At 44.7% G+C, this 24,330-nt stretch overlaps 1 protein-coding gene across 5 annotated transcripts in view; it reads left to right on the top strand.

The window, feature by feature from the left end:
* Positions 1–6,222: 6,222 nt before the first annotated feature.
* Positions 6,223–24,330, top strand: part of TMEM218 (transmembrane protein 218) — a gene marked incomplete at its 3' end in the record, with an annotated part of 28,016 nt that continues 9,908 nt past the window's right edge. For 2 of the 5 annotated variants that reach the window (XM_082341069.1, XM_082341068.1), the window contains exons 1-3: positions 6,224–6,391; positions 15,786–15,999; positions 16,852–16,954. In XM_082341069.1, coding sequence (XP_082197195.1) covers positions 15,890–15,999; positions 16,852–16,954 — 213 coding nt within the window. In that variant the 5' untranslated portion in view covers positions 6,224–6,391; positions 15,786–15,889. Of the gene's footprint in view, positions 6,392–15,785; positions 16,000–16,617; positions 16,696–16,851; positions 16,955–20,940; positions 23,527–24,330 lie in introns of those variants that run through there. The other 3 variants (XM_082341070.1, XM_082341066.1, XM_082341067.1) reach the window with 3 other exon arrangements.

The following is a 24,330-nucleotide window of genomic DNA, read 5'->3' as shown; positions in this document are numbered from 1 at the left end:
AGGACAGAGGAACCTGAAACTCCACCTTATCACCAGCCTTGGCACCCTCCAGGAGAGGACGCCACTTCACAAAGAACAAAGAAGTCCCACCCATCCTACAGGTGAGGAGAAATCAAAGGAGCCCTCTCACTCGACATCCCGGGCAGGAATCACCCCAAGCCAGCGAGTGGCTCAGTGTGATGGGAATCAGGCCCCGTTCTGACCACAGACTACACTAACTGGCACCCAGTCAGTTTTTCTGACAAGTCAGATCATGTCACTCCTCTCCACAAAGATCCTCCAATTCTTCCCGTGTCACCCAGGAGGAAACTCAAGCCCTACAAGGCCTGGCCAGGAAATGAAGCCTCCTGCCCTCTGTTACACTCTTTAGAAAACAGGGGTCTAGAAGTGAGGCCTGAGATTCACGTAAACCAGCCACCCCCCGTTTACCAGAACTCCAGCTTCTCAGTCGATGATGAGCAAAATCACAGCTCCACTCCCTCTCTGTCCACCAGCCTTTTCCTCTTTTTCAGCTTAAGATTAGACCCGGGCTTCCCTGGTGGCGCAGTGGTTGAGAATCCGCCTGCCAAGGCAGGGGACACGGGTTCGATCCCTAGTCCGGGAAGATCCCACATGCCGCGGAGCAGCTAAGCCCCTGCGCCACAACTACTGAGCCTGTGCTCTAGAGCCTGTGAGCCACAACTACTGAGCCCACGTGCCGCAACTACTGAAGCCCGCGTGCCTAGAGCCGTGCTCCACAATGAGAGAAGCCACCGCAATGAGAAGCCCGCATACTGCAATGAAGAGTGGCCCCCGCTCACCGCAACTAGAGAAAGCCCGCGCGCAGCAACGAAGACCCAACACAGCCAAAAATAAATAAACAAAATAAATAAGTTTATAAAAAAAAAAAAAAGAATTAGACCCTAGAACACCTCGTCGGCATGAAAGGCCTTTCCAGCCGTCAAATAAGCCAAATGAACCCAGTCTTCTCACAGCTGCGGACCCTAAAACATTTCATTTGATACGTCTTAATGGTAAAGCTGAACAAGTTCTTCCTTATTTGGGCAAAACAGCCCTTGCAGAGAATAGACAAAATGCCTGACTCCCAGCTGTTGAGCCAACAGGTTGAATTTTCTCTGAAGAACATTCTGATGTGTAAGAACTGGCAAATAAAAATCAGAAATCAAAAGCATGTTACTTGTCTCGTCCATTTCTGAGTCCCGCCAAAGAGGGACTCTCCCCCTTCTCCAAACCCGGGATGGCAGGGGTTTTCACAAGACACAGTGCTGCAATAATTCTGAAGGAAGCTGTCCAGGTTTGCTTTCCGTTCTATTGTCTTATCCTGTCAGCTCCCTCATCTCCCAGAATCCAGGCTTAATAATTTACAGCAGAAAGACATTTAATAAATAAACGGCCAGATTGGAGCTGTCAGCTCCGCACAACGCGGCTGTTTCCGCTCGGCACCAGCACTCACTCTCCCGGCTTGCTTCAGCTAAAACAATCCCATTTGCTATTTTCATAAAATTAGTTCCTCTGCAGTTTCTATTAATCAGAACGTTCTTTGGAGAGAATTATACTGGGATTTCATCACCCTCTGAGTTCAACGGTTATGTGAATCTGATGAATTTTTTTTTTTTTTAATTTATTTATTTATTTTGGGCTGTGTTGGGTCTTCGTTTCTGTGCGGGGGCTTTCTCTAGTTGCGGCGAGCGGGGGCCACTCTTCATCGCGGCGCGCGGGCCTCTCACTATCGCGGCCTCTCCTGTTGCGGAGCACAGGCTCCAGACGCGCAGGCTCAGTAGTTGTGGCTCACGGGCCTAGTTGCTCCGCGGCATGTGGGATCTTCCCAGACCAGGGCTCGAACCCGTGTCCCCTGCATTGGCAGGCAGATTCTCAACCACTGCGCCACCAGGGAAGCCCCCTGATGAATTTTTATCACTTCTATGAGTGGCAGAGGAGGTAAAACACACACCCACACCCACACACACACACACACACACAAAACTTGGGTGGGCTGATGTAAGTGAGCAAAGAGCTCTTCTCTTTTATCTGCTGAAGTCTTACAGACCTGAGAACCTAGACCAGTCTCCCCAACCACACATCTGAGCAGCTTTCTCCCCAGAACACGTCTTGGGGTTATGGACTCTTAAAATCTTATGAAAACCATGGATACCACCGAGCCCCCCAGAAAAGCCCACATATGCACATATACACTAAACCTTACCCTTTGGTGGGTTTGTGGACACCCACCTCCCCGCTCCACACATATGGCCCATCCATGGGCTCCAGAGTAAAAACTGTGTCCTATGCTTTTCTAATTGTCTTCACCTCCCTTAAGAAGCTTAGACTGGAATAGAAAGTCAGCTGCCTCTGAATTCCTTTGTTGAAAGAGAAAGATTTTTTTTAAAGGAAGAGCATAAAAGTGAGAAAGTTTTTCATGATGGCCATACACCTTTTGAGAAATGAGAAAAGTGGAAGACAGAAGACAACTCATATTGGCTGAAATAATGAAAGTCCAAGTATCCATAAATTGATTATGGTGCAGTATATTTGGATGAGACATGAGATCAAAGTCAGGAAAGTTTTTGATTAACTCTCCTTGGCTCCAGACTATATAACATCATTCCCATCGTAAGTAAGATAAGCTCCATGTGAGAAAAGACACTTGAATGAAAAAAAAACTTAGACCAATGGAACCACGGTTCTAGTACCAGTTTTGTCCACTGACTATGTGATTTTTTTTTTTGATAAATTTATTTATTTATTTATTTTTGGCTGCGTTGGGTCTTCATTGCTGTGCGGGGTGTTCTCTAGTCGCGGCGAGCGGGGGCTACTCTTCATTGCGGTGTGCGGGCTTCTCGTTGCGGTGGCTTCTCTTGTTGCAGAGCATGGGCTCTAGGCACACGGGCTTCAGTAGTTGTGGCTTGCAGGCTCTAGAGCGCAGGCTCTAGAGCGCAGGCTCAGTAGCTATGGCGCACGGGCTTAGTTGCTCCATGGCATGTGGGCTCTTCCTGGACCAGGGCTCGAACCCGTGACTCCTGCATTGGCAGGCGGATTCTTAACCACTGCGCCACCAGGGAAGCGCCTGACTCTGTGATTTTTAAGAAGAAGCAACTTATCTCTATCAATGTAAGATTTTTTTTATATATATTAACACTAAATGATTTCAAAAGTCTGTTTCAGTTCCAACATTCCATGGAAACTGATTCATTAGAGACCTCTAAGATGGTAAGGATCAAAACATTTTCTAAGGGCCCAGTAGTAAATATTTTAGGCTTATGAGCTATACAGCCTCTGTATTAACTACTCAACTCTGCTGTTGTAAAATGAAAGCAGCCATATACAACATGTAAACATATGAGCATGTCTGTGCTCCAGTAAAGCTTCACTTAATGGACACTGAGATTTGAATTTCATATTTTTCACATTTTTCTTCTTTTGATTTTTTCCAACCATTTAAAAATGTAAAAATCATTCTTAGCTTGCAGGTCATAGAAAAAATAGATGGCAGGCCAGTTTAGGCCCACTGGCCATAGTTTGCTGACCCCTGATCTACGGCAATAGGTAAATATTATGATCTGAAACATCACAGTGGTGATCCTGGGTGAAGCTGGAAGGCCAGTAACTCAGGTTCAACTACTGACAATAGTACTGGGGGGAGGGGGCGTTTCTTTAACCCAGTTTTCCAATCAGCAGAATAGAACAATGGTAGGTCTGGAATCTCAGCGAATAACTAACAATTACTTAAGTTTGGGGTACATTTTCAGATCTGCAGAAATGCTAAAATAATCACAATACATGAGAAAATGTATACAAGAAATTCAGGGCTGTTTGGCAGAAAAAAACTTGATAACTATAAAACGAACAAGAAAACTTTATGTCTTCTCTTGAAATCATTCCTTGCACTCGGTAATCCTAATGACCCCTTTTTGCCACCCCACCTCTATCAGGCAGCATAACAAATGAGTTTACACATTTGAGAAAGAGGAAATTAGACATTGGTTATTACTGCTGTTTTTGCTTGGACTTTTTTGTTTAGGAGAAAAGAAAATTGTAATTAAACAAAATGATATTCATACATATATGGTACCTATGTACACCCTACAAGTACAATGTGAGTGATACATCTACAGCAGAGATATGGAATGCTGTATAACACTTGGTGTACAGAAGACAATTTTTAAAAACAGAAAGATTGGATAGTCAAGTAATCAATCTTCTGCAGAATGAACTTTGATTAAGTGACGGCAAAAGATGGAGTGCTATGGTAACAGCACTTCCCTCAATTTCAATGGGAGGGTAGGATATGAACATTTAATCAGAAAACTAATACCTTCTCCCAGTTAAGGGAGGATAGAGTTGGGTTTTGGGGGAGGGTTCCTTCTTATGAGAGAGAAAACCTAAAACGTTATCTCCATTCAGGAAGATGTAAGAAGTTTGCAGTGCTTCCTCAGTCATACCCTATTCTTAATTTATAATTTAACTAAAGTCAGTTTGATCACTAGGAGTATAAGAAGTTTAACTCCAAATCTCAAGCTTTTAAACACTTTCCCCCAAAATATTAAAGGCCCAGAACTGGTCCTGAACAGTTGGTCTACACAACGTTATTGTCCATTATTTGCCTCTGCTCTGGCTGAGGCCAGTCTCCACATTATTCCCCAGATACTCAGTGGCCAATCTTGTCTCACCCTCTTTGTTCAAACTATTTTCTCTCTGTGGATCCCCTTCCATTTCTGTTTCACCTTTCCCATTCCTACCCATATGCCAGGGCCCAGCATTAGTTCTAGCTGTACCATGAAGACCCACAGTAACTCCAGCCAAAGCAATATTTCCCCCAAACAATACAAGTGAAGAAGTGCTCTGAAGACGACAGTGCTCCTGCAGATATGTAGTAGTATTATTATCTTTGGGGGAAATTAACTATAAATTAAGTTTGGCACATTGTCATATCTCTGTTTAGTGTTTCCTAATTGTTTCATGTGCTGTTGATGTCAACAAACCACAGGCTATTAAGGCAAGAGTCACATCGCATTTCTTTTGTATCCTCAAAGTCCCTACCAGTGCTTAGCTACAGTTAACATGCAATTCCAATGAAATGAATTAATCAAAATAATGGCTTTCTTAACCACAGAACTCCTCATTGGGCCATGTAAGGTTAAGTTGTTAAACACATAAGAAATCATTGTTTAGTACACATGACTGCAAATGAAACCTTGAAAGTAGAATAAATGTGAGACATACATTCAGTGGAATTCAACCATCTTCTTCCATTTCACTCATAAAGCTGTGATTCAGGAGCTGAATTCCCTAAATCAGAGATTCAGTGTTCCAGGATTGAACAGTTTGTTTCATGATGTTTCAGAATCTTGTGTAAGGTCAAAGGTTTGAATACTGCAGCCCTCCTATTTGGTCTTGTTTGTTTTGATTTTTGTCTGTTCACCTTTCCTGATTCAGCAATGGAGCATGCATCCTCTGTCTTATTTCCTTTGGCCTGATTTACAGGTCTTTTGGTCTAACAGGCTCTAGCCTCAGAACAAAATCATGGCAAGTTTTAGTTTGCAGTTAGGCAAGAGCAGTTTGCTAAAAGCATGGACCATTTCCAGATGCCTGGAGGCGTAGCTACAGAAGATTTACTTGATTTGATCCTGGCTCCTCTTCCCCAGTCTGTCCCGTGAGTAGAATGATTCTTGCTGCAGTGTACGTCGTAAGGCTAACTGAAGAATAATGCCAAATACAAAAAATCGAGGTAAGGACGAATGAAAACGTGATGTTATTACAAGGTGCTTCGGACTCGGTTCTCTCCAGGAGGCTTGTTAGCGACCCTTAATGACTGGGCCTGGCACCCTCTCTGAGGCCTAATTTGACTTGCCCCCAAATCCCGCGGTCCGCCGGAGCCAGTAGGTCGGGAACTGTGATGACCATTAGACTCCGGAATAGGCACTAAGGTCTAGAATGGAGGAAGAGGTGGCCTGGACTCTTCGCCTCACAGCCCTACGCTGCTGTCTCCATGGTAACAGCGAGGAAGGCCGGGAAAGCAGCTCTTCCGCCCAACAACCCGCCCTCAGGCTAGACTGACCAATGGTCCCGTGGATTACCTAAGGGAAGGTGTGATTGACAACGGGGTGGGGCGAGCGTGGGGAGCCAGGACTGCCTCTATCCAATAGAACATGAGGCCGGTCCCAGGACCAATAGGCACCGGCCAATCGGAGGGCGTAACGGAGGGCGACGTGCCCACCCACGACGCTCCGCGTTGCCTGGAGCCGCGGCGGTTGTAAGCAAATGAGGGGGAATTTGGGCGTTGAAAGAGCGGCGCTGATTAGCGAATCCGGAATTGCCTGGATGAAAACCCACTTGTGATTCGCCCTGAGTAGACCAAATCCCTTGTGGGCTGAAACAGGCCGGACTGAGAGGTGTGAGTAGGGGACCCGGGAGATGGGGAGCCAGAAGTGGGGGGCGGGGAGGTGAGATGAGTGGGGGTGGCCGCGGAGAGGAGAGAATGGAAGGGGATGGGGCTGAGAAGGCTAGAGGAAGGCGTGGGCGGATGGCGGTGGAGGGACCTCTCAGGCTACCCTCACCGCCGATCTGGACCCAAGGCCTGGCGGCCAATAATTGCTGAATTGGGGGCGGAAAAGGCAGGAATGCTTTATTTCTCATGCTCTTAAGAAAGTGACATGTCAGTGCCCGGTTCGAAATACCTTGTGACCGAAACCTTAATCTCTCTCCCAGCTACTGGTAGGTAGCAGGCGAAAATTCTGAAGATGAGACCTGAGGGCACTGTTTTCCTGTCGCCAGTTTGAATCTGCGACAGGGCGGGGAAATTTAGACTAATACCTTCTCCCAGTTAAGGGAGGACAGAGTTGGGTTTTGGGCTTCTTCTTATGAGAGAGAAAACCTAAAACGTTATCTCCATTCAGGAAGATGTAAGAAGTTTGCAGTGCTTCCTCAGTCATGCCCTATTCTTTTTTTTTTTTTTTTTTTTAAAGATATGGCAGTTTATTATTTATTTTTTATTTATTTATGGCTGTGTTGGGTCTTCGTTTCTGTGCGAGGGCTTTCTCTAGTTGTGGCAAGCGGGGGCCACTCTTCATCGCGGTGCGCGGGCCTCTCACTATCGCGGCCTCTCTTGTTGTGGAGCACAGGCTCCAGACGTGCAGGCTCAGTAGTTGTGGCTCACGGGCCCAGTTGCTCCGCGGCATGTGGGATCTTCCCAGACCAGGGCTCGAACCCGTGTCCCCTGCATTGGCAGGCAGATTCTCAACCACTGCGCCGCCAGGGAAGCCCCGGGAAGCCCCCATGCCCTATTCTTAATTTATAATTTAACTAAAGTCAGTTTGATCACTAGGAGTATAAGAAGGTTAACTCCAAATCTCAAGCTTTTAAACACTTTCCCCCAAAATAGTAAAGGCCCAGAACTGGTCCTGAACAGTTGGTCTACACAACGTTATTGTCCATTATTTGCCTCTGCTCTGGCTGAGGCCAGTCTCCACATTATCCCCCAGATACTCAGTGGCCAATCTTGTCTCACCCTCTTTGTTCAAACTATTTTCTCTCCGTGGATCCCCTTCCATTTCTGTTTCACCTTTCCCATTCCTACCCATATGCCAGGGCCCAGCATTAGTTCTAGCTGTACCATGAAGACCCACAGTAACTCCAGCCAAAGCAATATTTCCCCCAAACAATACAAGTGAAGAAGTGCTCTGAAGACGACGGTGCTCCTGCAGATATGTAGTAGTATTATTATCTTTGGGGGAAATTAACTATAAATTAAGTTTGGCACATTGTCATATCTCTGTTTAGTGTTTCCTAATTGTTTCATGTGCTGTTGATGTCAACAAACCACAGGCTATTAAGGCAAGAGTGACATCGCATTTCTTTTGTATCCTCAAAGTCCCTACCAGTGCTTAAATCAGATGGAGAAAGACAAGTATCGTATGATTTCACTCATACGTGGAATAGACAAACAAAAATGAACAAACCAAACCAAGCAAAAAGAAGACATAGATCCAGAGAACAGAGTAGTGATTATCAGAGGGGGAGGCGGGGAGGGTGCAAAATGGGTAAAGGGGATCAAATGTAGGGTGACAGATGGAAACTAAATTTTTGGTGGTGAGCACACAGTAGGGCATATAGAAGTGGAAATATAATGTTGTACACATGAAACATATAATGTTATAAACCAGTGTTACCTCAATAAAAAATAAATCTTTAGGAAAGAAAAAAGAAAACAGTGGGTTACAGGAGTGAACTGCCCTTCTGGAGGATTCTTCTTCATTTTCCTTTATAGCTGTTCCAAACCTTCAAAGATAATTGGGCGGGGCGGGGGGTAACTTTCACACTTTTTTTCTACTTTAAACACTTCAATATGGTTTGAATTTTAAAATATTAGGATAATGCCTCTACCTTTATAATGAAATAAAATGCAAGTCTGGGAAAAATCAATTGTCACGCTACCAAAATGCCATCGATGTGGCATCATCTGTTAACGCGCTGACAGAAAAGGGGGATCAGTGTATCCAGATTACACCCTTCCACCCTTTTTCCTGCATGCTTCTGTGATTTGAAAGTGCGTAGCGACTGTCGTCCATTAACCACACCACTCGGGCCCCCAGCAGGCAGCCCTCCAGTGCCGGCTTCTGCACTGGGGTCAGTACCTCCTAATTCCTGCAGATTCTAAGCAGGGCTCATTCTCTTTCCTTCCTTGCTCCCCAGAGACAAACGCTCTTCTGAAATTGCTTTCCATCATTTATGCCCATGTTTTTATGTTTACTGTATATGTGTAGCTCATAAGCTATATGTATATTACTATTTAGGTATTTTTTAAATTTTAAAGATACAAGTAGCATAGTACTGTGGGCTTCATTTTGCAACTTGCTTTTAGACTCAATATTGTTTCTGAGATACATTCATATCAATAAGGCCAGCTCAAGTTCATTCATTTTAAGTGTTCATTCTGAGTATATAATACCCATTCCCTTACTGATGGACATTTAGATTTTTTCAGATGTTTTGCTATTATGAACACCCTTCTACATGTCTCTTTATGCCAGAGTTTATCTAGGACCGTGGTTCTTTAAGGGGATGGTAATGCCCCTTTGGTCATTTTGGAATTCATGAGGGCACCCCTGGTTATTATTGTGATTTTGGAGACACTACCAGGGTTTACAAAGCGGGTCTGGGGACGCTAGAAGTCCTGCAATACACTGGACAGCCCCTCATAGTAAAGAATCGTCCTTCCTCCTGCACAACTTTTGAGTGTCTCACAGGATACTCATTTATAATATGAGCCTAGAACCTAACTCCATTTTTTGTATAAGCATAATGTATTTTTTGGCACAGTTTAATATAGTAAAATTTCCAGGAATGCAACTGTAATGTAAATCAAGGGGAAAGTATACTTATTTGTGGTTTGGAACTTTTTAACAAGAGTTGTTCATCACTCTAGAAAACCCTGTACCTGAAGGCAGCCCAGCTCGTGGTATTTGAGTTGCTGTATAACACACCTGCATCAGCCAGCATTTGTAGCTTTTGCGTTCATGGTGATTCTAAGTTTAGGTGCGAGCATCTGAGTGCGTTACTTCCTTATGTATTCTAGTGTAGTCAGCCTGAACATTTGTATATTTAAACATATGCTGTTTTATTATGAATTACTTTCCATTTAAAATTGGCTTCTGCGTATGATATAAAGTAGAGATCTGGTTTTATTCTTTTCTGATTGGATAATCACGTGTCCCAACACTATCTATGAAATCCTCTACCCAGTGACTATAAAGCCAACTCTGTCTTGTGCAAAGTTCTCATAAATGCATGGATCTGCTTCTGGGTTCTCTGTTTTATTCCACTGGCTCACGTGTCTTTATGCCACTATCACACTGTTTTAATTACCTTGGTTTTATAATGTGTCTTGCGGCAGTTGGTAACACGAAAGGCAAGTTTCCATCCTGTTCTCAAAATTGTTTTCGCTATTCTTGGGCTTTTGCTTTTCCATATGAATTTAGGATCAGTTTTCAAGTTCCACAAAAAATTACTTTGAGATTTTGGTTAGAATTGCATTGAACTGATAGATTAAGGAAAATTGAGATATTTCAATATTAAACCATCCCATCCATTCAGGAACATGAGTTATTTCTCTATTCAGGCCTTTTAAAAATATGTATCTTCAAATAAAGTTTTATAATTTTTGCTATAAAAATCTTCACATCTTTTGTTGGATTTATTCCTACTTATACATGTATACTTATTCATACACACATCTTTTTATTGCAAAAGTTTCAAATATATTCAGAAGTGCAGAAAATAGTATAGCAAACATTCATATATTCACCACCCAGCTTCAACAGTTAACTCATGACCAGCCTTGTTTCATATTAGCCCCCGTCTTCTCCTCTCCCCTGAATAATTACAAAGTTCCCAGACATCGTTTTATCTCTGGTGTGCGTGTGTGTGTACCTGTATATCAGAAATAATCTTGTAGCAGTATAACCACAACACCATCACATTTTTTTTTAATTTATTTATTTATTTATTTATTTTTGGCTGCCTTGGGTCTTCGTTGCTGTGCATGGGCTTTCTCCAGTTGCAGCGAGCAGAGGCTACTCTTCGTTGCGGTGCATGGACTTCTCATTGCGGTGGCCTCTCTTGTTGCGGAGCACGAGCTCTAGGTGCACTGGCTTCAGTAGTTGCAGCAGGCGGGCCTCAGCAGTTGCAGCACGCAGGCTCAATAGTTGTGGCTCACAAGCTCTAGAGCTCAAGCTCAGTAGTTATGGTGCATGGGCTTAGTTGCTCCATGGCACGTGGGATTTTCCCAGACCAGGGCTCGAACCCGTGTCCCCTGCATTGGCAGGCGGATTCCCAACCACTGCGCCACCAGGGAAGTCCCCACATTTTTAAAAAAACAATATTTTTCATTTAAAAAACAAACAGCAATTCCTTAATATCATCAAGTATCCAGATACTGTTCAGATTTCCCCAGTCATCTCATAAAAGGTTTTGTATAGTTGGTTTGTTTGAATCAGGACCCAAACAAGGCCCATATATTGCATTTGTCTGGTATGTCTCTTCAGACTTTCTTTGAAGTAAACTTTTTTGGAATAAAAAAAAAAAGGTATAACACACATACCAAAAAATATGCAAATCAGAAGTGTACAGCTAGATACAATTTAACAGAATTAACAAAGCCATGTAACCAACACCCAGATGAAGAAACAAAATTTCATAAGCACCCCAGAGCCCCCTTCAGGCCCCCTCCAGTCACTACTTTCTACAAGGTAACCACACTCCTGACTTCTAACCCCAAAATTAGTTTGACCTGTTTTTAAACATTATATATGTGGAATTATACAGTATGAACTCTTTTGCCTTTAGCTTTTTACACTCAATATTTGCAAAACTCACCCACATTGCTGGGTATAGTTGTAGTTTGTTCATTTTTGCTGCTTTCTACTATACCATTGTATGAATGAAGAGATTGTAAGTATAATACCACACTTTAACTATTCGACTGATGGATATTTAGGTTGTTTCAGTTTTTAACTATTTCAAATAGGGCTGCGGTGAACTTTTGTAAATGTCTTTTAGTGAACTTATGTGTATGTGTCTGTTGGGGACACACCCAGGAAGAGAAGAGCTGGGTCTAGGGTTCACGTATACTCAGCTTTATTAGATATTACCAAAGAGTCTCCAAAGCGGTAGTAACAACTTAGACTCTCACCAGCAGGATATGAGGGTTCCAGTTACTCCACATCTTTGTCAACACTTGGTGTTATCTGTCATTTTCATTTTAGCCATTCTGGTAGGTGTCTAGAGGTACTGCATTTTGGTTTTCATTTGCAATTTCCTGATGACTAATGAAGTTGGGCACCTTTTCACATATTTGTTGGCCACTTGTATATCCTCTTTGTCAAGTGTTTATTCTTAGCTGCTTGATCTATCAGTTTCTGAAAGAGATATATTAAAATCTTGCACGAAATTTGTGGGCTTTTCCGTTTATTGCGGTGATTCAGTTTTGGCTTTATATGTTTTGAGGCTTTGTTTTAGGTTCATGTGTTTTGAGTTGTATTCTTTTGTTAAATTATTCCTTTTGTGACGGTCGTTAATATTTTTCAAAGCTTTACACTCTGTTTTGCTTGATGCTGATATTGCTTTACCAGACTGTATTTTGTTTTGTTTTGCTTGTTTTTTTCTTTTTTTTGGTAATTGTGGTAAAAAACACATATATAGATTTTACTACCTTAACCATTTTTGAGTGTTCAGCAGTGTTAAGTATATTCACATCATTGTGTAACAGATCTCTAGAACTTTTTCATCTTGCACAACTGAAACTCTGTATCCATTGAACAATTCCCCTTTTCCCCTCTTTTTGTTTTGGTAGTATTTGCTTTGTATGTCTTTTTCACTCTGTATTTTCAGCCTCTCTCTCATTATGCTTTCTGCACAGCTATTATAAAGAGCTGTTCGAAAAGAAAATCTAATATAAGAATCTCTTTTAATAGTCAAGTGTAATCTGCTTACATTTACTATGATTACTGTTATATTTGGGCTTAGTTTTACAGACTTATTTTGTATTTTCCTTTGCTTCTTTCCATTCCTGCCTTCTGCTTTCTTCCTTTATTTTTCTCAGTCTACTAGTATGGAAGTTATTCATCCTATTTATGTTATCTTGTGTTTACCTATGTGTTTTTTTAACATGCATATTTAGCTTAACAAAGCGTATAGGTAAAATCATTAATTCTCACCTCTTCAGAGCAAAATAATAACTATGGAATGATTTAACTTTGAGCTGTCCTTTCTCACCTTCCACTTGTCGACAAATATTTTAGTTCTTCCTTGTTTTTAACTCATCAAGAAATTAGTCCTTATCATTAAAGAAGTCTTTACTGTCAGTATTTACTAATATTTTTCTCACCATTCCTCCTTACATCTCACACCTTCTTTCTTAGTTCATTTTCCTTCTTGGTGAAGTATATCTATGAGGGGTGAACTCCATTCCAGTCTTTGTATGTCTGAAAACCTCTATTTTACACTCACTCCAGTGGGAACCTTGCATGCTGACCTCCCTCCAGAGAGGTTTCCATTTGTCTCTGCTGGGATCCTATGGGCTTCTCACTGTTAGTGTGGCTTTCATGTTACTCTTACTACTTGGGATTCCCACACCTCAGTGGTAGTGTGATCCGAACCCCTCTCCCGCATGTGATGAAGGATTGGGATGCAGATTTCTCTTGGGTTGTTCTTTTTTCACCCATGGGCTCAGGTTCTTGGCCCGCTTTCTTCCAACCACGTCAGCATCAAATTTTTTAGTCCCTGTTTCAAAGACAGCTGAGCCCTTACAGAGCCCATTTTTATACCTTGTTCTCAGTTCTAGTTCTCTGTATCATGGGTCTGAGACCTCACCTGTCGAGGAGAGGACCACTCCTAAGGTTTGCACCTGGTTCCAGGACCCCTGCAGGTCTTTGGGCTCAGCTCCTGCTTACTATCCAGGCTTTGAGTTACATTTTTGTTTATAGCACTTAAGGATTTCCCTTTATTGCTTTCAAGCTGCGCTGTGTATTAAATTCTTTTCGTTCTATTTTATTAAGCCTTTCTATGTGTTTGCTGTTGTGTGGGGTAATTCCCGTGTCAGCTCTGTCCAGCATATTGACCAGAAGCCAGAGTCATCTTTCTCTAAGATTAGATACGATCCTATCACTCCTTCACTGGACTTTTGTGGGCTTGTTAGCACTGCTTCATGTATTCATCCAACAAATATCTATTACTTATAACCTCTGTAGAAAAGAACCGGCAAGACTGTAGTGAGCAAGATACAAAGTCTCTGCCCTCCTGGAGTTTACTATTCTAGCTGGAGAGACAGAAAGTAAACCTGTGAACAATAAATCAGAATGTGAACTACAGTTTGTGAAGTGCACTCTGAAGGAACTGGAGTGAATGTGGGTTCCTTTAGCTGGGACAGTCAGGGAAGACTTCTTTGAGGAGGCTGCGTTTAAAGCTGGGTCAGAAGGACGAGGAGCAGCCAGCCCTGCAAATGGTAGACGGCTTCTCTGGGGTCAGGGGTTCATTCCAGGCAGTGGAAATAGCAGGCACAAGGACCCAGAGGTGGGAAAACCCTTGGCATATTGAGTTACTGAGGGCACCCGACACCCCTGTGCTCTAATGAGGGGGGAATGGGCAAGGGGGCCACGCCCACCTGCTGCCAGGCCTCTCTGCCCACCTCTCCCTTACTCTGTCCTCTGGCCATAGTTCTCTCCCAAATGGGCCCATGCAAAGTCACCTCCTTTGTAAAGCCCTTCTCAAGTCTCAATTCCCATTGCACTTTGTTTTTCCTGCTGATCACAATGGAGAGTTGTCTGCATAGCAGTGTTCTCCAATAGGTCTTAAGCTTCTGTCAGAAGAAATGTCTTATTTACCTTGTGATCCCCAGCTTGTAGCAATGCTCTACAAGATAGGTGCAAAATAAATGTTGACTGGGACTTCCCTGGCAGTCCAGTGGTTAACACCCCGCGCTTCCAATGCAGGGGGCGTGGGTTCGATCCCTGGTTGGGGAACTGAGATCCCACATGCCTCTCCATGTGGTAAAATAAATAAATAAATAAATAAATAAATAAATAAATAAATAAATAAATGTTGAGTGAATTTATGTAGGGTTTTGTTGGTTAGCAGTTCATGCTTAGGACTTACTTTCCAATATCTTTATAACAGAAATTCTCATAGGTAATCATTTTTGTGGTATTTAAGCCATTAGGGTAAAGAAAACCATCAGCCTGAGGAGGAAATTGTGTACTTAAGGCTTGCCTCTGATACTGAAAGGGAAAATCAGGGGAGGTACTATATGGTGTTACCCTGGAGTGGGTTGAACGGTGGCCCCAAGAAAGATATGTCCACATCTTAACCCCTGGAACCTGTGAATGTGACAGGTTTATTTGGAAAATGGGTCTTTGCAGATGCAATTAAGTTAAGGATCTTGAGATGAGATCATGATGGATCATTTGGGTGGAACTAAATCCAATGACAAATGTCCCCAGAAGAGATGGGACAGGAAGAAGACAGAGACACAGGGGAGGCCATGTGAAGACAGAGGCAAAGATTGCAATGATGCAGCCACAAGCCAAGGAACACCTGGGGCCACCAGGAGCTGGAAGAGGCAGGAAGAATTCTCTCTTAGAGCCTTTGGAAAAAAGTGTGACCTGGCTGACACGTTAATTTCAGAATTCTGGCCCCCAGGACTGTGAACGTATAGCTGTCTGTTGCTGTGAGCCACCGGGCTTGTTAATACTATCCCGTCACCTTATACCGCAGTTACGTCTTCTGCGACGTGGACATAATACCTACCTCAGAAGCTTATTGCCGTGATTGAATGCGCTATATTTGTAAGGTACTTAGCACAAGTGAACGTTCAGAAGCAGGGATGGCTCTTCTTCTTCTCCAGGGATTAGGAGTTTCTGTCTTGTGATTGCCTGCGGAGTCACAGCTCCCACCACAGACTTAACCCGAGAGCTTCGACTTCTCGTGGGCCCTGGAGCTCTCGGGTCCTGGTACCTTTTACAGCCCTCGGTTAGGGTTTTGTATCAAGGGAGAATCCAGCTCGTAGGTTGTGGGAAGATAAACTCAGATTCCGAATTTGAAGTGACCCACGTGGAGCAGAAAGCAGCTTCTCAGTCCTCACCAAAAAAGAAAGGTTTAGGTTCTAAATTTTTAATTCCTATTAAGGGACTCGACATTCCCAAAGACCTGTACTGACGAATCCTCCTACCACAGCAATCATCAAAAATTCCCCAGAATGAATTGGGACTTTCTGTGTTTGTCTGACCGCCCACCAGGAAACCCAGGAGCGCACGGAAGGCTGGCGGTACCCACAGCACCGGGGGCGGACGGCTCCTCGGGCCGGGGGTCCAGGCCTGCAGCTCTCCGCTGCCTCCCCTGCATGGCTGGCACCGTGCTGGGCGTGGGGGCCGGCGTGTTCGTCCTCGCCCTGCTCTGGGTGTCAGTGCTGCTGCTGTGTCTGCTGCTGTCCAGAGCCTCAGGTATAGCTAGGTAAGGCCTTCTCTCCAGCCAGCAGTCCCAGGTAAAAGCGATCGGAAGTGCCATCGCTGACGCTCGTGAAACGTTTAGAATTCAGAAGCTCATTGTTGTAACTACTGGCAGTTTGAATGAGTTGCATTTTCACTTCATCATAAGCACTAACTGTGTTATTTATGCTCGGAAGCAGAGGTGGGAGGAGAAGGGGAGTGGTGTTTGTCAGCTCTCAGTGTTGAGGAGATGGGGGGACACAGGGGATGAAAAGGGAATCCGCTTTCGGTGCCTGTTGAGTTTCTTGGGGTTGTATGTGTGCGTGTTTCTTAATTGTTGAGATTTACGGCAGGCACTGGGTCCAGCCCCTGAGGCTCCAGACCCGGGTTCTGGGACGCTGAAGAGTCGTAGGTGACTTGGGCTGGCGTTGACTTAAGAAAGAATCAGGCCATAAACTGACTCTAAGGTCACCGTAGAGTCACACTCCCTGGCCAGACAGTGTAGGTACAAATCAGCAAGTTACATCATTTACTCAAGTTTCCTGGTTTAAAACACAGCACTGGGGGGGGCGGGGCTGCTTCGCTTTTTCCCGATCATGACCGCACAGAGGCAAAGGTAAAAACTACCAATTCCCATTCTTAGGAATTTGGAGTTCCCAGGAATAAACAGAAATGCGTCCCGCTGGTACCTGTCTGGGAAGGAGGGTTTTGGGATGAAGGGGAAAACATTTCTAAATTCCCTGGGCGGTGTGGGCAGCACACTGGGCCCTGTTAATGGACTGAAACAGGATATCCACCCAGGGAAGAGCCAGTCCCGGCCTAGCTGATTAGAAGGGAGACCGAACAGTGCTTTTAACCCTCTGTCTATCACTGCCAGGTTCTCCGTCATTTTCGTGTTCCTCGGTGCTCTGATCATCACGGCAGTTCTGTTGCTGTTCCCCCGAGCCAGTGAATTCCCCGCCCCTGAGGCCGAGACGAAGGTAAAACCATGGGTTTTGTTTTGCATCCTGGGTTGTGTCTCTTCTTTCTCTTGCTCTGGACCTCCATCCTGCCGCACATGGTCCCTGATGCCAGGAGGGCCGAAGTGTGTTAGAAAAATTGTAAAGTTGAAACCAGGATGGGGGGAGCTCAGAGGGAGTTTTAACCCCCTCCCCCCTCCCCCAGGAAGAGACAGTCCTTCCGATGCCCCCTTGCGACACCCCCGGGCAGCTGTTTGCCTAATCTGTTCTCGTCTCCAGTTTGCATCAAATGGAACGAGCAGTGAGCCCAGAAGCCACCTCGTGGTGTGAGGGCCGGAGTCAGGCAGACAGGCGGGAAGAGCCTGCCCTGAGTAAGAGGCTCCCACTCCTGGTGGCCTCGGCTCGGAAACGCGCACCCCGGGCAGCACCGAGGCAGTGCTCTCGGGTGCTGGACGACATGCATTGTCACCTCCGTGTGTTTGCATTTTTCCACTTGTGGCAAGGAGGGAGTACCTTCCATAGAGAAGAGCAGTGAGGAAGCAGTGAGGAAGGCTTTCTCTGGAAAGTGGGAGTCGTAGAGATTGGTGCATTTAACACTAACAGCCTTTGGGGAAGCCCCTTTGGTCGTCGTTTCTAGAACCACATCTCCCAGCACCTACCTGTCTACGTGGATTTTTATCATCTCTCCTAGACCCCACCCATTCTGGTTCATTCCTGACTGGGGCTCTGGCTTTACCATACAGAGCTGGTCTCAGATCCCTCCAATCTTTTTTTTTTTTTTAATTTATTTTATTTATTTTATTTATTTATTTTTGGCTGTGTTGGATCTTCGTTTCTGTGCGAGGGCTTTCTCTAGTTGCGGCAAGTGGGGGCCACTCTTCATCGCGGTGCGCGGGCCTCTCACTATCGTGGCCTCTCTTGTTGCGGAGCACAGGCTCCAGACGCGCAGGCTCAGTAATTGTGGCTCACGGGCCTAGTTGCTCTGCGGCATGTGGGATCTTCCCAGACCAGGACTCGAACCCGTGTCCCCTGCATTGGCAGGCAGATTCTCAACCACTGCGCCACCAGGGAAGCCCCGATCCCTACGATATTGATCACAGTATTGACTTCCTGTGTCCCATTACTTTTTCGAGCAGCTTCTTTCCTCTGTTTTAATTTTTAAGCTGTCATGGTGATAACAGCTAATGTTTTTTTTGTTTTTTTTGTTTTAATTTTTAATTAATTAATTAATTTATTTATGGCTGTGTTGGGTCCTCGTTTCTGTGCGAGGGCTTTCTCTAGTTGTGGCAAGCGGGGGCCACTCTTCATCGCGGTGCGTGGGCCTCTCACTATTGCGGCCTCTCTTGTTGCGGAGCACAGGCTCCAGATGCACAGGCTCAGTAATTGTGGCTCACGGGCCTAGTTGCTCCGCGGTATGTGGGATCTTCCCAGACCAGGGCCCGAACCCGTGTCCCCTGCATTGGCAGGCAGATTCTCAACCACTGCGCCACCAGGGAAGCCCGCAGCTAATGTTTTTTAAGGCATCACTGTGTGCCAGGTCCTGTGCTAAGCCTATTATTGACAAGCTCTCATGTAAACCTCAGGACAACCCTAAGTGGTATGACACAGGTGCTGTCAGTGTCCCCAGTTCATAGGTAAGGACGCCGAGGCTGGAAGGGGTTAGGGTAACTTGCCCAAGGTCATACATGTATAGGAAGAGGCAGAGCAAGGATTCAAGCTGAGGTCTGTCTTCAAAACCTTCATTGTTGGGGACTCCACAGAATATCGAGGACCTTCACAGCAAGTGCAGAGGCGACTATTTTGACACTAGACACTAGACTACACAAAATGACATAACTCCTGAACTAAAATCGGCACACATTTCCAGTTCTATCTAGGACTGACCATGGCAAAAGGGAGGAAATTTGTTCTGAAAATTCCAAGGGAAATAATACTTACCACACAAAACTGAGGAATTATTTTCATACATGCCAGGTTTTTTTTTGGTCAACATTTGAAAACCACTCTGACTGTGTCAGGACTGTGTGTGTGAGCTGGGGCGCAGGCTCCCACCCTGGTTTTCCTGTCTACAATGGGGAGAGCGATGAAGGCTGCGTATTTCTGGATTGCTGCAGATGTGGACATTGGAAGAAGGGCACAGAGCAAACACTGTTTTGAAATCAATCCCTCTTTCCTCTGTCATATGAGATTCAGACCCAGGAGAGCAGAATGAGCTTTGAGCAAAATATGTTCGTCAGCATGGCCAGCAGGATCTCATTTTCAGGTTTTGAGCACCAGCCCCTGCAGCAGCTTGGCTCAATACTGTATCAATAATACATGGCCTGGGCCTTCCTCACCCAAAGCCTGCTAATTGGCTAATTAAAAAGTGAACCGCGTTGAACCAGCAAACACACAACTCGCAAGAGACTTGTTCAGTCCTGGAGCCAAGGTCAAAGTTATGTTAAAGCGCTTTCATCAAGCTGACCTTTGTTGTAAGTTGGCTGTTAGGGTAATCTCTGGAGCAGCCCTTTCCTTCTTGGTGTCTTTGGAACTCAGTGATCACAGCAGAGCTCGGACTTGAAAGGTGCTTTGTGTATTGCCACTGTATTAGTTACCTACTGCTGCTGTAACAAATTACCACAAAATTAGGGGCTTACAACACAAATTTACTGTCTTATATAGTTCCGTAGGTTAGAAGCCCCAAATCAGCCTCACTGGGCTAAAATCAAGGGGTTGGCAGGGCTGTCTTCCTTTCTGGAGGTTCTGCGGAAGGATGTTTCCGTGCCCTTTCCTGCTTCTGGAGGCCACCCTCGGCTTGCAGTCCCCTCGCTCCATCTTCAGAGCCAGCAAAGTAACGTCTCTCTGACTCTGCCTCCACCCTCACATCTTTCTCTCTGACCCTCTCTCCTGCACCCCTCTACCACTTCTAAAGACCCTTGGGATTACATAGGGCCACCTGTATTGGACAGTTCAGGCCAATCTCCCTATTTTAAGGTCAGCTGATTAGCAACCTTAATTCCATCTACAACCTTAATTCTCCTTTGTCATGTAATTTAACATATTCAGACTTTCTGGAGATGAGGATGTGTACATGTTAGGGCTGTTATTCTGTCAGCCACAGTCACCCTTCAGGTATTTTGGGTTCTCTTCAGGTACTGGGTTCTGAAAGCTTCCGGAAGTTGTGGAGTCCCCAGTCACTTGGTTTGTGCTGCTGCTCTCTTAAGTCTGTAGATTAAACTGCTTTTTCCTGCCCAGACTTCAGCAGCACCATTTGGATCTGCGGAAAACAGAGCTCTGGCTGTGAACAGTAGACAAGCAGGGCCAATACCAATCATAGGTTTCTGTCAGCAAAGACCAACAGCTTCGGGGCCTCAAGTACGACTGGTTGCCAAGCAGCCAACTGTATGAATTGGGGCAAGTTATCTCTCCTCTTCGTGTTTCAGTATCTCAGGAAAATGGCTATTTCCTCCAGCCCTTGGAATGCTGGGTTACGAATGTTAGGGTTCAGAACTCTTCTGATGAAAGTTTTAGAGTCACCTTTTCATTTTGAAAGTGACATCTCCTGAGTTGGCAATGGGTTGATGATGGGAGGGCTTGGGTCCTGGGTGTGTGGGGTTTATTATACTATCGTATCTTTATGTATGTTTAAAATTTTCCATGAGGAAAGGTTGACAGCCACCAAATGAGCCTTCCAGAGCCCAAGCAAGCAAGCTTCTCATTAGCTCTTTCAGAGAACTGATTTCAGAACAGAAAAGGACTCGTCCAGGGTCTTCAGAGTGTTTGTGAACCTCCTACATGGAGCCATTTGTTCCCTGGACTTCATTAAGCCTCTCTTTATCTTGTGTTTCTGGCTCAGCATGTTGAGAAAAAGGTTCTTTCTTATCCATTTGCAGGGTAGACTCAGGGCAGGATGTTACTGGAAGTTACAAATATGGACAGACTCTGGGCCCATTCATCAGAGATTACAGATGAGCACAGCCAGGGTGCGGAAGTGACAGTAATTTCGCTTTTGATGTTTCCTTCTCCAGATTGTAGATGCCTTTTTCATTGGCCGCTATGTCCTGCTGGCTTTCCTCACTCTCGTCTTCCTTGGGAGCCTTTTCTTGGTTCTAATCCATCACATCCTGGAGCCAATCTGTGCCAAACCACTGCGGTCCTACTGAGCCATCTTCAGGAAAACCAAGACCCTGTTCTTTCCCTCGCTTTGATGTCACTGATGAGCAGAAAGGTATTGTTTGGAGTCTTGTTCTGACAGCCTTCCTGCCTTAAGATCGGAGGATCATCTCTTCATCACTAAGACAAATCCCTTGAGTCCTGGCTTCCAGAAACAGGGTTGCAAAATTGCCCCTGGGGAGAGATTCTCACCAGCTTAAGAGGGATATTGCTGTCTTCTTAGCACCTGTACCTCAGACTTTCCATCTCTTTTGAAAAGGAAATAGCAACAGGGATCTGCTTAGAGTAGGTTTTCAATGAAGACTTCAGTAAATGAATTTTGGGAAAAGAGGCACTTTGGCTTCTGCTGTCCAATAGACGGAAGAACTTGGTCCTTTTTGATACTATGAAAAATTGTTAGTTACAAGGTCAAGATCATTTGGGAAAGAAAGACAATCAAAGTTCAAAAGGTTATTTCAGTGTGATGACCTGGAGACATATCCAGGTGCCGGTTCCGGAGCGCTCCGCATATCCTGACACCGGGCTCCACAAAGGCCATGGTGTCACTTCCCGCTGCTCCAAGAAAGCAAGCAACAGCAGCCAAAGGACTGGGTTTCACCGCGAACTCCTGGCCACAGCCTTCTAAATCCAGCATTTCTATATTTCAGGTTTCCTCGGGGATTAGAGGCAGGGTATGGAAACGTCAGTTGTGTGTCCTGCCGCTCTGTCTCTCTGGATTCTTTTTCTTCCAGGATTCGGCGGCCTTTGTTCCCTTACTTGGTTACCATAAGAGTCCATTTGGGGTTACTGTCATCTCTTTCATCTTCGTAGTTCTTTCTCCAAAGCTGGTGAGAAATGTATATGCCCAGGCTTAGGTATAACTTTATACCTAAGTGAAGTGAAATTTGTTATTAACTAGAGGGGCTCTAGGCTGGTTCCATTTTGGAAGTCTCATCCTGGCTCCCTAGAGCTATTTGAAGAAGGACTTTCTGGCTTAAAATTAAGAACCAGAAAACAAGTTGGAAAAAGAACTTTGATTGAGTACATGCTATATGCCAGTAGTACGCTAATCTTTTTTTTTTTTTTTACACAGATGTAAATGACAGGCTTGTGTGTTAAGGGCAAAAATATGCTTCGTACAAAGGGTATTTTAGCTCAGCCTGCCTTCTGTAGATCCTGTAACTACCAGCAGTGGTGACATAAATGATGGGTCACTTTCTACCTTCATATGCCAAGCAGTCATGTCCAACCCTGAAAACAACCCTCACAGGGTTGGGATAAGAAGTAGAAGTCTGGGAGGGCACAAAATGAATTTCACTGAGTTCTACATGGGGGACCCCGATAATCAATGGCTAATATGGCACCCCCTGTGCTCACGGCCTTCCTGGGGACAGGGCTTAGAGGGCATCCCTTAAATACAAACAAATCATCTCAGGGTCCCATTCATCCTTCTTTGATCAATGGCCTTAGCGCAGGTGGTGCCACCCAGAGGGGATCCCGCGGCAAAGAGACTGTGGTGATCCCACTGTCTGGAAGCGGGGGAGGGAGAGTGAATCAGGGCTTCCATATAAGAAGACAGGTTATTTCACAGCCTCTTAAAATTGCATCCTGACGAAAACCACATCAGCAGGACGCCACAACGTTCACAGCGGAGACGTTTGCCTGATCCACTAGGTGGCGCTGTCTCAAGCCGGCAGAACACACTAGGTAATTTTTTTGACAAGTTCCTTTTATTTCTCACTGGTAAAACAGAAGTAGAGCTAACATTCTTTCCTGATGCATGGTATCGGATATTTAATCTAAGAATTCATCAGAGTTATTGTACGCTGTTCAGTTGCTAGGGAATGCACTGCCATTCATGCATGCTGCACACAGCAGGTGTGGGCACTCACTCAGCATTGACTGTGCTCCCACTGGGTGTGAAGCACGGTCCTGGTGGAGTAAATCCATCCAAGAATGAGGCTCTGAGGCATGCAGGCTGTCTTCCTCACTCCTTCCTGGGATGAAGGCATCCAAATCATTTTTAAATGTTTTTATTCTAACATAAAGTAATCCGTTTCTTGATCTGTTCTCTGAGACATAAACTTTTCTGTCAGCTCTATCCTGTTGCTGCTGCAGTTGAAGGGTTTTGTTTTGCTTTGATTTTTATTCATGTGTAAAGAAACCTGCTGCAATTATTTCACAGATGAGAGACAGGCAGAGAGATGCAGGGGTTTAAAAAGTTGCCCAGCTTGTTAGTAGTGAGGTTCACACTTTGCATCGGGATCCTGACATTTCATTTCTCAGATAGTTTAAGGATCCGTTTTGGCTTTCAAACAACTCCTTATTTTTACATTGGCTAACACTACTTCTTAGCTATTTGTATGCGCCATTCCCCTGACCCATATCCAAAAAAGGTAAACGTTTCATTAAAGAATTCCTAATTAACATTTATAGTACAAATAAAAAACATTTTATCATGACTTCTTGGCATAAAGCTTCAAGTATTTGGCTCTTATTACATAGGAGCAAGTTTCCAGACATGGGAATGGGAACCGCATGGAAGTGAATCTGGAGAAGTGCTGATTCTCCTCACAGGAGCATAAAAACTCAGGATTGGAAGGGATGCTGTAGTCCATAGAGTTCAATCTTTCATCTCTATTTCCAACGCAATACTTCGGAATATTCTGTTCTTCACTTGCTGAAATCACAATTTTTATTGTATTCAGCAAACACGTACGAGGCACTTTTCTAAGTGCCTTCTTAAGTGTTAACTTATGTAATCCTTACAGCAACCCTGTGAAATAAGTGCTCTTAATACCCCCATTTCACAGACGGGGAACAGGCACAGAGGGGTGAAGTGGTTTGCTTGACATCACTCAGCTAGGGGTTAAACAGGACTCAGGACCTGAACTCAGGCAGTCTCAGTTCTTCTCTTCCTTACATCGTGTTGCTCCATAAGATGCAAACAAAGGAAAAGGAGGGACCAAGGAATACCAAGGAGAAGCAGTTGAGTCTCGAGGAAAATCCAGCATCTTAGGAATTGGCCAGGAATCCAGGGCAATACAGTTAGAAGCCACGTGGACCTCAGGGACAGCCTCACTGATCACCTCTGGTTTGGGGTGGGGGGGGGGTCTCTGTGCTGTGAGACTTTGCTTAGAGATACCGAGGGAGCGGCTTGTGGACTGAGTATCAAGGATATACGCCGCAAGCTCTCTCTTCAGCACTGTCTGCCCAGAAAGTTTGGTACTTGGCTTGGTTTTCAGAGGCGCCAGTGGAAGAATCAG

Source organism: Balaenoptera borealis (assembly GCF_965194805.1).
Source record: "Balaenoptera borealis genome assembly, chromosome: 11".
NCBI lineage: Eukaryota > Metazoa > Chordata > Mammalia > Artiodactyla > Balaenopteridae > Balaenoptera > Balaenoptera borealis.
Note: the sequence above shows the minus strand (reverse complement) of the source record. Positions and strands in the feature narration are given on the sequence as shown.